Raw genomic sequence first — 14,986 nt, forward strand, 5'->3', positions numbered from 1 at the left:
TTTAAATAGAAATTTCACATTGACGTGGCAGTCAAGTACCGTAGAACTTCTCGGATCAATGGTGAATGGTTCGGTATCACATGAACAATTGTAATTCTTTGCTGTCCTAATGAAGTTAATTTTTCTAGGAAAAAAAAAAAAGAGAAAAAAAAAAGAAAAAACTTTGGATATGAGACTTGCTCGAGTAGTCAGTCGTACAAAATCTAGGCTGGGCTCCCATTTGCCAAACACCCCTCAAAACGTCCAGTTTTAACCACACGGAACGGGATTGAGCTCGTAACAACAAAAAGAAGTACACATAACAAGAACAACCTATTCTTCTTCGTCTTCTCTCTTCGAAAGCAATCTATTTCCTCCTCAGCTGTCGCAGCGAATTACAACAAAACCCGAAACTTTTTCACTTTCGAAGTTTTCAGATCATTCTCTCTTCCAACTTCATCAGAACACAACGAGATAACCCTAGAAATCCAACAAGCGCCTCAATCACTTCGATTCCTTCCAATTCCTCGGAAATCCATTCAAATCTACGTATACGGTTCATTTGCAGATATCTCAGAGTAGATGAAGAAAAAACCAACTGAAATTTTGAGTTAATGTGTGTGCTTATGAAGTGGCTTTGTATCTTTCCGAATCTTTGATCTGGTGAGTGAGTTTACCAGTTTGTTCCTAAAACCCTAGTTTTCTGATTCAGCTGCTGCTTGTTGATCTTATGGCAGGATTTATGGAGTTTAACTCTAGTTTCCTAGAAACCCTAGCTTTTACCTACCAATGCATTTTTAGATATATATTTTTTCTTTACATTTTTTTTTAATCACTTTTGGTCTCTCTGCGTCTCTTGTGACCGGCGTCCTGCCTCGGCGCTCCAAAGAACTCTGTCCTCCCTAGCCTGTGCTATGAGCTGTTTCCTGAACAATTTAACTAGTGTGACTTAGAGGTTGCAACTTTAGAATTTCAAAATCTTCCTTACTGGTACGATGTTTTGCATGCTTACTTAGTGAAGATTTCTAGTGGTCATGTCGTAGTGCGACGCATATTCATGTCTATGCATGGACCATGTAATAATTTATGTGAGAATTCATAGGGGAACAATATTTGTTGTGAGAAAGTATCGGTTGATGTTAATGTCACTGTTCTTTTTGATTTTTCTTTCAATGAGCAGGTACTTGATGAAATAGATAGCTGAAAGGTTATTATGGCCTCCAGAGGTCCAAGGCCTAAGGTTGAGCATGAAGCACGACCTAAGCGCCAAAAGGTAAGTTGACTTGTACAGTTTGGTGATTTATTGTGTGTGTACATTTTTGCTGTCATAGTGAGTGGATTTTTGTGCTGTTTGGTGCATCATTTGCATGATTAAAAAGTGCTCTTAGGATGGGAATAGATCTTGTAGAATCGATTTATTTGTTTTTAAGACATTCTCTTATCAATGATTAATGAGCATTGGGAAAATGGAAGCATTTGGAGTTTATCTGGCCGCATCTGTTGTTGGCTCTTGTTTCCTGCACAGGACATTATTTTATTTCATGCTTTAGCCACATGTATGTATGCACTAGTATCCTACCATGAGATTTGTTTTATCTTAATACATTTAGCCTTCATTTTTCCACATTTGATGATTTTCTTTGAAATGAATGTGATGGCATGTAGAATCAGAAAGAGAACTTTAAGAGCCCCATTTAAAAAAAAAATGATTTTTGTGGCCTTCAGGGTTGGTCTTTTCAGAAATTATTTTAGTCACTGGTGTATCATCCCACCTAAGACAAGTTATTATTCTTTATTTACTCACGTGATCTGATATAATTTCTCTGCAAAATCAGCCCTTATTTTAGTTTTGTTGGGGCTCTACAGCTCCGCCAAAGAAATTGGGCATTTGGGTCTTAAGATTCTTAACCCTGTGTGGTTCATACAAAAGTCATAATTCTTTCATGTAAAGTCTTGGATGCAGTTAGACATCTTTTAATAAACATTATGGTTACAATTAAACTGAGTCTTTGTGTCTTAACTTTGTGGTGTTAACATTGAAACATTTCGACGCTTCCATATTACTTTGATTTGACTTCCGTATTTTTGAAACATGAAACTGGCTATTGGCGAACCCTTCTATACTATGTTAATCAAGGTGCACATTATTAGAGGGGCCGAAGAAAAAAAAATTATATATAAAAAATGGGTGATATAGTTAGCGCTGCGCAATATATGATTCAGTCAAAATGGTGCTTCTTTCACTTACTAATATGGAACCCGGCCTTTTCTGGTTAGAAACTTGTGATATGATTGTCTTTGAAACTTAAATTGGCTTTTGTAGGCACTTGAAGTTTCCAGAGAACCTCGTCGACCCAAAACGCACTGGGATCATGTTTTAGATGAGATGGTTTGGTTGTCCAAGGTATGTTTTACCAGCTCAGACATCTATATCTATTGCTTGGTGCCTTTCTGCTTCGAATAAATTAATTCTCTGTGTCAGCTCTGTGCTTATTGCATACGTGAATTGGCTTAGGCGACTTTGCGATCTATGTGATGCTAGTTGCAGGGCAACCTAACTCAATAATCTTGTAAATGGCAGGACTTTGAGTCGGAGAGAAAATGGAAACTAGCTCAAGCGAAGAAGGTTGCTATAAGAGCCAGCAAGGGCATGCTGGACCAAGCTACTAGAGGAGAAAAGAAAGTGAAGGTTTGCCTTTTTTGCCTTTTAAAACGTAGAATTATCTTGAGAAATACCCAGTAACAAGAGAACTATACTGTGTAATACACTTTTGACGTTGCTGACAGGTAGTGAACGCTGCACTTAGAACGTTCTGACTCTTATTTTTTAAGTGCTTACACTGAAACATGACCTGATCATGTTTATCGTTTCGTTTGTGACTCAGGAAGAAGAGCAGAAGTTGAGAAAAGTTGCACTTAATATCTCTAAGGATGTGAAGAAGTTTTGGACGAAAATTGAGAAGCTGGCAAGTTGTTGTATATACAAATTTGAAGTTTCGAGTTTACCCGTATCATTTGATTCTTTACAATGTTTTAAATTTTACGTTCTTCACACATGATTATAGGTGTTATACAAACATCAGCTGGAGTTAGAGGAGAAAAAGAAAAAGGCACTGGATAGACAGCTTGATTTTCTTCTAGGGCAGACAGAAAGGTGGAATCTCGCTTTTTCAATTTTTTATTTATGTTTCATTTGCCTGATTCATGCAGGGAAAAATATTCCAGCTAAATGTCTTTCTAATAGGATTCTCTATCTGTTTTCTGTTAGGTACTCGACAATGCTAGCAGAAAATCTTGTTGACATGCCATATCCTCATAAGCATATGTGTCTAGATTCTGCGACTGAACAACATATTAATCACGACGAAGGTGAAAAAGAGGATCAACAGATCAATGAAGATGAATATGTAAAAGATGATGATCAAACTAAACATGAAAAAGAAGAAGGAGATCAAATAGTTAGCCATGGCGATGAAGAAGGAGATCGGCAGACTACACAAGTATCTGATGAAGGGGAACCAAATGATCTTATGGGATCACAAGATGGCCCTGGTGGTAGGCAGAATCCTGTTTATGCATTCACTAGTTCTTTAACCTCCTTGAATGGCTAACATAGTTTGTATGAATCTTCATCAGATCATATGGATGTCGATGGTGATTATGATGTACAATCAGAAGATGAATCTGTGAGTTTATCTCTTTCTCCCTCTGAGGTGATGTTTGCTGTAAATAGTTTCTAGGATAGCTACATATCAAACAGAAATACCTATTTAGGTAAGTCTTCAAGATTTCCGGTTGAGTAACATGAGTATTAGATGGCCAACAGCATTCTCAGTTGCCAGGAAGAAAAGAGAGTATGAGGTGACAGGATGCTTTTGAAAAACCTGAAAAGCAAATACACTTAATCACATGTAGTTTAGTATCAGCTTATCAGGCAATAAGAAACTCATGCTCCAGATAAGAATATGGACAGAAACCCAAAAACATTTTGACGTATTTGTTCATATTTTCTATTATGTTAGAAGATCTTTGAACTGCTTGAGTTCTTCGATGTGCTTTTAGAAAGAAACTCTTATTATGTAATAATAATTTGATATGTGATTTCGTACCTGTCAAACAGTTACGGAAAAAAAATTCGTACAAAAACAGTGCTTTGTTCTTTCCTGTTCTTTTTCTTTCTTTTCTGGATACTAATAGCCTTTGAACTCATATAAGCTACATTGAGATTATATCTGAATTCTGATAGGAACATGGTGTAACTGACGTTTCTAAAAGTTACTTTCTGGCATCTTACTACTTGGTGTCTTTACTGATTAAAAGTAGCATGTTACATTTGCACACATACTGTACACCTTTTCCCTCATATCAGTTTAAGGTTTCATTTTTATCTTAAGGTACAGTGGTCTATCGGTGTATGTATTATGGTTGCAATCTTCTTTGATCTTTCTATTCATCCCCATCTCTGCGAGAGACTAAATTTTATTTTCATGTGCTGCTACAGGAAGATGACGAGCATACTATTGAAGAAGATGAAGCTCTGATTACTAAGGAAGAAAGGAAAGCGGAACTGGAAGGTTTGCAAGATGAAATGGATTTGCCACTTGAGGAGCTGCTAAAGCGTTACAAGATCAGTACAGGTGATCTTGCATAGTTTGTAAAACACCTTCACTATATTTGAAACACATCTATTCAGTTTAGCCTTAATTATTATGTTCTTAATTGTAATTAATGTAATCATCATCAGTTAGCAGGGAAGAGTCTCCAGGAGAGGAAGATTCTGCCGAACCATTCAACGAGATAGTGAATCTGGGTGAAGGTAAGAACCAGGATAGAGGGTCTCTCTGTTATATTCTGAGATCCTATGAATTCATTGCTCCGTAAGTTTCTGATATAAAAGAGCGAATAAAATTTAGCAGGCAAGGATGCTCATACTTCTAGTACGACGGATGGCGGTAGCTCATGTGCAATCAGCCATCATCTAGTAAGTTAATTTATTTTTTGAAGCTGGTAGTGAAATTTGGAGTATTTTAGGGTATCACATGGAGATTTTCTGCTTTACAACAGGGTGTAACAAACGGTGATATATCAACGATTAAGGATGAGCACAGATCAGATTCTGATATTGGTATAGGAGGAAACCAGGACGCCAATAAATCTGAAATGCAATCTACATTTTCCGATTGTAGTGATAATCAGGAGGTAAGGAAAATTTGTTCTTTGATTTTGTTTGATCGTCTGCACTTAATGTACTGAAATCCTATTAGGTTTCAGTTTCTGATATGAATCATTTTGTTACTTCTACTTGTCAGAAAAATAATTACATGGATAACTCATGGTTTTGAATCCTTGGAACCGTATTGTGCAGCCCTCTGGGATACAGAACTCCTTGGTTGTAGAATTTGCCAGTTATTGTCGCATGGTTTTAATTATTACCACCTTATAGCGGTATACAATGTTTTCGGGTAGAAAAATTCTTGTTGTAGTATTGCGTGTTGTTGATCCCATACAGTATTGCCACTGTTGGCTTCAAGATTCTGAGCAACTTGTAACAAGTTCTAATTAGTCATTGGCATTTCTGAGGTCGTAAGTTTGGTTTTAAAAATCACGAGTTAATTGCTGAGTATATTTTAGCTAACATGAATAACCAGATTCGTACTTACAATCACTGTATCTAGTTAGCCCAAGCATCAGTAATTGCGCATGTTGAATATCAGGTGAACTGATATTCTCAGCATTTGATCTTGAGACGGTATATTTGCATTGTTATGTGACGTAGAGCTCCTTGTGGTTTGTTGTTATTAATTCACTGTTGCTTTGTAGGAGGATGGAGACTACATTCATGTTGCCAGTGAAGAAAAGGTACTAGACAGAAACTCATTTAGCTTTTGCTTGCATGTTCTCTGATCAGTTGATTCACTAGTTACTTAATCTTGTTCTGTTTTGTGCATGTACTACCTTGCCATTCGTCCTTGCATGGTCTCTTGTTTTAGGGTCTAAGTGTTGTCAATAATTGAAGTACACGGCAAAAGTTCTAGGAGCAATAATATTGTGTTCTAGGTTCTAACTATTGTTCTTGAAGAGTGAGACTGGGAGAATTAGTTAGTGGCTTTGTGCTATATATGCACTTTGATTAAGCAATTTTTGTTTTTTAATTTAAAATTTATGGAAGTTAGTCGACAAAGTTACACACTTGGCTTAATAATATGGGGAAAGTACTTTCTTCTGTACAGTACTATAGGTTACTATTTATAAAGTTGTCCATCTTTTATTTTACAATATTTTGTTTGAATCATGTATGCTAATTGACGAAGGATGTCTTTGTTGGATATATATGAAGGATGATGAGACAACCTTGGTGGAGGAGGAGGAGCTGGCAAAAGATGAAGCAGGTGATGCTGTAAATGAGGTAAGCAGTGTGCAGTATAGATTTTTTTCCCTCTTTCTTCTTTTGGATCTTTCTGGTTCTTCAGGACCATTTGGTGACGAATTTTTGTGGTTTTCGACTAATTTATTGGCAAGATTCTAGTTCTCGTGTGTTAGAGTTTTCCGTCTGTTCTACTTAACTTCACTTTTACCTTTCTAGATCGAACTACTGCAGAAAGAGAGTGAAATACCTGTGGAAGAATTGCTTGCAAGGTATAAAAAGGTAGGTGTTAGTGTGAGTATTTTTTTTTGGTGCTCAGCTCATGTGATCCGCGTTGTTTCATATCATCTCTTTTTGTCAGGATTACAATGTGGAGGATGATGAAGATGATGATGCACATGGATATACATCTGACAGTTCTGAAGAATGTGTGGACCTTCAAGCTCGTCTAGATGTTGAAATGAAAGGGGCTCCTTCTCCAGTGAACAAAGATGCTCCTCTGGAGGCTCAACCTTCTGAATCCAAGCTAATTATTGCAGAACAAGAGGAAGATGAATTGAATATAAAGTCTGATCATGAAAAGGATAGTGATGATATAATTGCTGATGCTGCTGCTGCAGCAAGATCAGCCCAACCAACGGGCAACACTTTCTTGACTACAAAAGTACGTACAAAGTTCCCTTTTCTTCTAAAGTATCCTCTTCGTGAGTATCAGCATATTGGGTTGGATTGGCTTGTCACAATGTATGAGAAAAGACTTAATGGGATATTAGCTGACGAGATGGGTCTCGGGAAGACTATCATGACCATCTCTCTCCTAGCACACCTTGCTTGTGAAAAGGGAATTTGGGGTCCACATCTGATAGTTGTTCCTACCAGTGTCATGCTCAACTGGGAGACCGAGTTTCTTAAATGGTGTCCTGCTTTTAAAATTCTTACTTACTTTGGAAGTGCAAAAGAGCGCAAGTTCAAGAGGCAAGGGTGGATGAAGCCTAATTCCTTCCATGTATGCATTACAACTTATAGACTCGTAATACAGGACTCCAAAGCTTTCAAGAGGAAGAAATGGAAATACCTGATACTTGATGAAGCTCATTTGATAAAAAATTGGAAGTCCCAGAGGTGGCAAACTCTTTTAAACTTCAACTCAAAACGGCGTATTTTACTGACGGGGACACCTTTACAGAATGACCTAATGGAACTCTGGTCTCTGATGCATTTTTTGATGCCACACATTTTTCAGTCTCATCAGGAGTTCAAAGATTGGTTCAGTAACCCTATATCAGGAATGGTAGAAGGACAAGAAAAAGTTAACAAAGAGGTTGTTGATCGTTTGCACAACGTCCTTCGCCCATTCTTACTAAGAAGGTTAAAGAGGGATGTTGAGAAGCAACTCCCTGGTAAACATGAGCATGTCATTTACTGTAGACTCTCAAAGCGGCAGAGAAATTTGTATGAAGATTTTATTTCTAGCTCTGAAACACAAGCGACACTGGCAAGTTCAAACTTTTTTGGCATGATAAGCGTTATAATGCAATTGCGCAAGGTTTGCAATCATCCAGACTTATTTGAAGGACGTCCAATCATAAGCTCGTTTGACATGAGTGGCATTGAAATGCGGTTGAGTTCTTCAATCTGCACAATGCTTTCTTCCAGCCCATTTTCTGAAGTTAATTTGAAGGGTTTGGGACTACTTTTTACAGATCTCGATTTCAGCATGACCTCTTGGGAAAGTGATGAAATTAAAGCAATTGCCCCCTCGCGTATGATCGAAGACCGTGTCACCTCAGTGGATGTAGGAAAAACTTGCTCCAGACACAGGCTGTGTGGTTACATGAAAAAGGGTTATGGAACCAATATTTTTGACGAGATTCAAAAGGCTCTTTGGGAGGAAAGATTGAAGGAGGCAAAAGAAAGGGCAAGATCTATTGCATGGTGGAATTCCTTGCAATGTCGGAAAAAGCCCATGTATGGAACAAGCCTAAGGGATCTTGTTACAGTAAGGCATCCTGTTTCTGATATACACCAACAGAAAAGTAAACCTTCATGCTACCTGGACTTCTCCTCAAAGCTGGCTAGTATTGTGCAGTCACCTGTTGAGCGCTTCCAGAGGTTAATTAAGCTTATCGAATCTTTCATGTTTGCTATACCTGCAGCACGAGCCTCATCACCTGTTTGCTGGTGCAGTAAAAGTGGGGCAACAGTATTTTCTGATCCATCTTTTAAGGATAAGTGCACAGATGTTTTGTCACCCCTTCTCTCACCCATTAGACCTGCCATAGTCCGCCGACAAGTATACTTCCCTGATAGGCGGCTCGTACAATTTGACTGTGGTAAGTTGCAGCAGCTTGCGGTGTTGCTCAGGCGATTGAAATCAGAAGGTCACCGAGCATTAATATTCACTCAGATGACTAAGATGCTTGATGTCTTGGAGCCCTTCATAAACTTATATGGTTACACCTATATGCGTTTGGATGGTTCAACCCCGCCGGAAGAGAGGCAAACGTTGATGCAGCGATTCAACACAAATCCCAAGATTTTTCTGTTTATTTTATCTACCCGAAGTGGAGGTGTTGGTATTAACTTAGTTGGAGCAGATACAGTTATATTTTATGATAGTGACTGGAATCCTGCTATGGATCAACAAGCTCAAGATCGATGCCACAGGATAGGTCAGACACGTGAGGTACATATCTATCGTTTGATCAGTGAAAGCACTATCGAGGAGAACATTTTAAAAAAAGCAAATCAAAAGCGTGTTCTTGACGATCTGGTCATACAGAGTGGTAGTTACAATACTGAATTTTTTAAGAAACTTGATCCACTGGAGTTATTTTCTGGCCATAGAGAACTTCCAGCCAACAATATTCATAAGGAGAAAAGTTCTAACAGTGGGGTGGAGGTTTCCTTGTCAAATGCTGATGTGGAAGCTGCTTTAAAGCAAGCAGAAGATGAGGCAGATTATATGGCTTTGAAGAAAGTTGAGCAGGAAGAAGCTGTAGAGAATCAGGAGTTCTTGGATGACGCCATTGGAAGAGTAGAAGATGATGAACTTGCAAATGAGGATGATGCGAAGTTTGATGAGAAGGCCCCTGAGCCTGAGGATCAGAGCACCTCGATTGCAGCTTTGGATAACGATGCTGATGCCATCTTAAATGGAAGTGATCCAAATGATGACAGGGTTCTCACTTTGACTGGTACTGAAGAGGATGATATGCTAGCTGATGTGAAACAATTGGCAGCAGCTGCAGCAGCAGCAGGGCATGCAAGTTCATCGTTTGAGAATCAACTTCGGCCAATTGATCGGTACGCAATGCGATTTATGGATTTGTGGGATCCAATTATTGACAAATCAGCACTGGTTTCTCAAGTTAACTTTGAGGAGAAAGAATGGGAGCTAGACCGCATTGAGAAGTTCAAGGAGGATCTGGAGGCTGAGATTGATGATGACGAGGAACCTTTTGTATATGAGGGTAAGATCGAAGTTGGATTTAAAGCATTATTTATTATATTCGTAGTCTGGTTCGGAATATTATCTCTGTAACTTGATATATTGTTAGCATCCATGTCACTGCACTTAAGTAAGGTTGACTTTTTCTACCGTTATGATTTATTTTTTGAGATGACAATATTTTTTCAGAGTGGGATGCTGATTATGCAACCGAGGCGTATAGGCAACAAGTGGAAGTCTTGGCTCAGCGTCAGGTCTGTGCTTTAACATTTTGCTTTGGTATTCTGCAAATGGTTTTGAAATAAAAATAAGGATCCGTCACATGGTATGCAGAAATTACGTACCCAATAATTTCTGGACTTGAGCTAGTTTTTTTTTTTTTTTTTGGTTTCTTTTGGTTGCATTGTAGCTGTTGGAAGACCTTGAATATGAAGCGAAAGAGGCAGAAGAAGCAGAGAAAGAAAAACTTGAATCACTGAGGTAAGACTTCAATTAGAATATTATGGCATTTGTGGTGGCTTGCCTCGGGCGTAGCCAAGGATATGAACTATAGTTAAACTTCGATATAACTCCTGTTTTTACTACTCTTTGGTCATTGGTGTTATTATGAGAATAGACTGTATAGATATCATGTGTGAAGGACTGCAATTATTGTTGGTGCCACAATTAACAAAAACCGTTAAACACATAGCCAATGCCCCTCCGTGCTCACGACATAATCAGCATATCAATAGTTCATTTGCTGCCACATTCCTGATTGAACGTCAAGTGTCTACACTCTGCTGTCTACATTGTTGGTATTTCTCTGAAGAATGAAACATAATACTTCAGTAACCTAGGACCATAAATTTGGATGTGTATGTCAATTTTGAAAACGCTTGGCATTCACTCGAAGTATCTCTTCCTTCGGCACTTCTTGTTCAATATATATCTGGCAGGAATGCCCTAGGCATTTCCTCAAGTTTAGGTAAAAGCATAAGCATTTTGCAAATAGATCTTCTGACTACTTTTTGGCAACAATTTTGAATGATTTCAGTATTACAGCTTGAATGTGAATGGTGCCGTTATTTTCATTATGTTTCTCGTTATACAAAGCATTGTTGTTTATGGTCATTAGTTGGTAATACTACCCGCCATAGGATCTTACCTGTCAATGAGATATTATGTCTGGCATGCACTTAATATAATTTAGAAAAACTACATTTCTGTATTATTCATCCTAATATATGAATGCCATCTGGACATCTGCACATTAATGTATATTTTAATATTCTGTTTATTTTTAGCAGGAATGAGGCGGCGGCGGCGGCGGCGGCTGAAATTAAATCCAAACCAAAAAAGAAAACAAAGAAAAAGAAGTTTAAGTCTCTCAAGAAAGGAGCTCTAGCATCTGAAGTGGAAACAACACTGGAGGAACCACCTGAGCATATGTCCATTGATGACGAGTCTATGTATACTGATGATCTGGATTCTTATTCAGACTTTATTCCATCACATTCACCTGTTCAGAAGAAACGTAAGAAGTCTCATTCCACCCAAAATGCTGATGAAGAGAAAACTAAAAGGAAAAGCACCAAAAAGCAAAAGAAGGGTCCTGAAAGCAGTCGTTCAGCTTTGGAGTATGATTCTTTGGATAAGCAACATGCAGGTGAGTTGATGGTTTTGGACCTTGATCACAGGCCACCATGCAGGAGCAGAATGGGGGGTAAGATATCCATTACGACCATGCCTGTAAAACGGGTTTTGTTGATTAAACCGGAGAAATTAAACAAGAAGGGAAGCATTTGGTTGAGAGGTTGTATTTCCATGTCTGATTCATGGTCATCATCGGAGGATGCGATACTATGTGCTATCGTACATGAGTATGGGACACATTGGAGCTTGGTGAGTGATGTTATCTATGGAATGCCTGCTGGTGGATTTTATAGGGGAAGGTTTCGCCATCCTTTTCAATGCTGTGAGAGATTTAGGGACCTTTTCCATAAAAATGTATTGTCAATTGTGGAAATTCCCAATAATGAGAAGGTCACCAACACGTGCTCTGGAAAGTCCATCCTCAAAGTAACGGAGGTAATACCTTGACTTATGCTAATACTCTAATAAAACAACATGTAAGATTGCATGTGTTGCATTAGACGCCTGATGTCTCTACTAGGTTGGTAGGCATTTCATTGAGATGGGGTAGTTATTTCATAGCTAAATGATATAAATCATAGTATAAGTACAAAAGGCAATGATTGTGTTGTCACTGATATTCAACTGGGCAAGCATTTCCAAGAATGTCATATTATTTCATAACAAGAAAGTGGGAGGCAATAAATGTCTCGTTCTACACCTTCACCCATTAGGTTTCCGGTTTTTTTGTCCTTTGTTTGGCTTGGTCTCTTTGTTTTCTTTGGAGGAAGTGCAGATTTGTTTCATAATAGTCTGTTTTCTCCAGTATGTGTAGTGATGCTGCAAAGCTAATTATGAAAATGAGTCTGGGACTGCAACACATCATCCCTCAGTGAACCACACTATAATATGTTTATTGCAGGCTGATAGTTCTCAGTGCCATCTAAAACTCTAGAAATTAGCCACAAACCTTAAGTTGGCTCTTTGGCAGATGACATTTTTTTTTTCCTGAAGTGGAGTCGAACCATGAATAATAAGGACCCGTTATATGAATTTAGACGAATGAATTCTATTCGGTTACTTTTGACTAAACTCAACTTCTGGCTCATGAAAACCTTAGAAGTTCTTGTATCATGAATTATATGTTTTCTGGTTGTTTAGCTTTTCTTTTTCTTGTAAGGAAGTTCCAACTGTGCATTCGCTGACCTTAATTCTTCATCTGTGAAGTATAAGTTTCTTGGAATCGGTTTCATAGATTTTTATAGAAAATGCAAGAAACTGATCGCTGATGATTCTTGTCTCCTCGCAGGACGGTACTCAAACATTATTAAATGTTACTAGTGATCTGGCAGACAATGAGTGCGTCCTCCAGAAGCACTTCACTGCCATACTTACATCTGTATGGAGGGCAAGATCACGCTTTAATCACTGGTCTAGCTTGTCATCAACATACCAAGAGGGTTTTGATTCTGCAAAACGGGTTTTCAATCTGAGGAGATGCACAAGGGAACCGCTAAGAAATCTAGGAGCTGTAGGTGAGAGCAGTAAGTTAGTAGCAGCTGCTCTCCAGGATGCATACAGTAAACAGCAGGAAGATGTCTCTCAATCTGAACAAAGGGAAGCCGCTTCCATGATGGAAGAACCATTAGAGATAATACTGGAAGTACAAACTGATCATGAAGATTGTGAGATACCATTACCGTCACACGTTAATATATTGATATATGGCTCAGATTCACCACATACCAAAAATGAGTCAGCAGAAGGTGATTCACATCTGGATTTGAGAAGCAACATGGCCGGACACCGCTTCAGGTATGCAAACCATCAGTTGCTCCTGCAGCTGTTTTCTTAGATATCTTTGACTTCATCCTTCAATCTTATTTTATGCGCAACATAGATTCAATTCCTAGTTGATGGTGAATCTTTGGTTTGGTTGGTACTTGAACTGGCACTTGGTGTTCAGCAGAGTGACGGCACTACCCTGATTTGTTTATCATTTGTTGATGTGCATCATAAGTGATTATTTTTTCTTATGCTGGATGCAGGGGGGCATCAAAAGCTTGCTTTGATGGTGTGACTCAGGGTTGGGCATCATCATCTTTTCCGGCGTTTGATTTTGTTAAATCTCGATCTACCCCTTCAAAACCAGAGTCTGCGGGCAAACCTTCAAAATCAAAGCAGCTTCTGAGAGGAGCTTCAACAGAGCAGCCCAGGGAAGAGGAGCATCACACCCCTTCAACAAGTAAACAAACACCCCATATTTTATCCCCCAAAGCAGCATTGGCTGCGTCTGTTGGTTTCCTTTCTGGTGATAGTGATATTATAAGAAGCTGCACAGGTGGTGCTGATGTTGGTGCCGAAGACAAAGAAGATATCATGGGGATGGATGGATACGGTTTTTATGAAGTAGATGCTACTCTTCCTTATACTTATGACCCTTCTTTCATTTCGGGTCTTGATGACTGTACATTGTTACCAGAGATTATAGACATTGGATGAATGATAACCAAAATATTTGAAATTAAAGTTATAGATTATTCTCTTATAAAGTGTTTTAAGAAGGCCAATATTAATTAGTTGACAGAATAGTAAGAAAAATAAATTTAAGTTACATGAAAGAGAAATTCTTATAAGAGGCTAAAGCAGCAAAACTAATCAAATTTCTTAGGGCAATTCCTATGGCAATCATCAAACTTACTTTTATTGAGCCATGTTGATGAACAAACACGTTTTTGCACTATTGTAAATCAGAGCAAAATGAATAAATTTGGTTAAATTTGGTTTTCTAGGTTCCCACTGCTATTTTTTTTAATACAAAATATTTTTAGGATAAAGTTAAAATATAAAATAATATATTTGGCGAGATAAAATAGGATAAATGAGATAAAAAAGATAAAGGAAATAAAAAAGTAGTGAAGTAGTTGTTGAGAATATGAAATTGTACTGGGCGAGTGAGGCATGCACGCCAGCGAATGTGGCATGGTCCGCGCGTTTGTAGCATGACAACCTTCCTTCAAGCGTGCACCTATTATTTCATCTCACTCAAAAAACTACTCCAATTCACACACAAACCTGCCTATCTTTTAGAGACGGAAGTAGAAATTTGTTGGTTTGTTCATCCGTTTTTCATGTTTGTTGAGTCCATAGTAGGATCAAAATGAACAAATCCTTGTTTTGTTGAGTGTCCATAGGAGCTGCTCTTATGAATGACAAAACTAGTTCTTTCCTCAATTTCTCAGTATGTTGGCTCAATAAATTAAGTCCATTTTCAACAACCAGAGAGAAGCTCAGTTTTTAGGAATCTCTGAGCTATATGTTTCAAGATACCATGTAAAATTTGTGGGACCTAATTTACACACTTTATCAAAGATAAATTCCCGGTAGCTGGAGTGACTTGTTATCAAAGATAGACCCCCGGTAACTGGAGTGACTTTAAAAAAAAAAAAAAAAAAACCAGCATATATTACACCGCCAGATTTAATACATCATGATCTAAGTAAGGAAGTAACAAACTTGGTGGAGAAGACCACCATTCCCCACAGAGATTATGTTTACGCGCAGCTTTAGCGAGAGCA

General features: G+C 38.3%; 1 protein-coding gene across 4 annotated transcripts; it reads left to right on the forward strand.

The window, feature by feature from the left end:
• The first annotated feature begins 270 nt into the window (after positions 1-270).
• LOC113346444 (protein PHOTOPERIOD-INDEPENDENT EARLY FLOWERING 1-like) lies at positions 271-13,957 on the forward strand. Of its 4 annotated transcripts, none has more exons than XM_026589986.1 (21): positions 271-642; positions 1,160-1,252; positions 2,303-2,383; positions 2,561-2,668; positions 2,865-2,945; positions 3,045-3,133; positions 3,248-3,534; positions 3,616-3,665; positions 4,481-4,616; positions 4,724-4,795; positions 4,893-4,960; positions 5,044-5,178; positions 5,800-5,838; positions 6,317-6,385; positions 6,563-6,625; positions 6,705-9,816; positions 9,984-10,048; positions 10,204-10,274; positions 11,081-11,864; positions 12,718-13,223; positions 13,457-13,957. In XM_026589986.1, exons 2-21 carry the CDS (start codon positions 1,193-1,195, stop codon positions 13,908-13,910), a joined length of 6,330 nt encoding a protein of 2,109 aa, XP_026445771.1. In that variant the 5' UTR covers positions 271-642; positions 1,160-1,192; the 3' UTR covers positions 13,911-13,957. The 4 variants fall into 4 exon arrangements, with proteins under 4 accessions (XP_026445771.1, XP_026445772.1, XP_026445773.1 ...); XM_026589987.1 differs by having other exon boundaries at positions 11,084-11,864; XM_026589988.1 differs by having other exon boundaries at positions 4,896-4,960.
• The last annotated feature ends 1,029 nt before the right edge of the window (positions 13,958-14,986 follow it).

The sequence above is a fragment of the Papaver somniferum genome, unplaced genomic scaffold (assembly GCF_003573695.1).
Source record: "Papaver somniferum cultivar HN1 unplaced genomic scaffold, ASM357369v1 unplaced-scaffold_99, whole genome shotgun sequence".
Lineage (NCBI taxonomy): Eukaryota > Viridiplantae > Streptophyta > Magnoliopsida > Ranunculales > Papaveraceae > Papaver > Papaver somniferum.

Excerpts from the sequence above, each read along its gene's own strand:
- LOC113346444 (XM_026589986.1), top strand. The coding sequence starts at position 1,193 with ATGGCCTCCAGAGGTCCAAGGCCTAAGGTTGAGCATGAAGCACGACCT. Across the intron at positions 2,384-2,560 it reads AGATGGTTTGGTTGTCCAAG|GACTTTGAGTCGGAGAGAAA; the intron begins GTATGTTTTACC and ends TGTAAATGGCAG. Across the intron at positions 3,134-3,247 it reads CTTCTAGGGCAGACAGAAAG|GTACTCGACAATGCTAGCAG; the intron begins GTGGAATCTCGC and ends GTTTTCTGTTAG.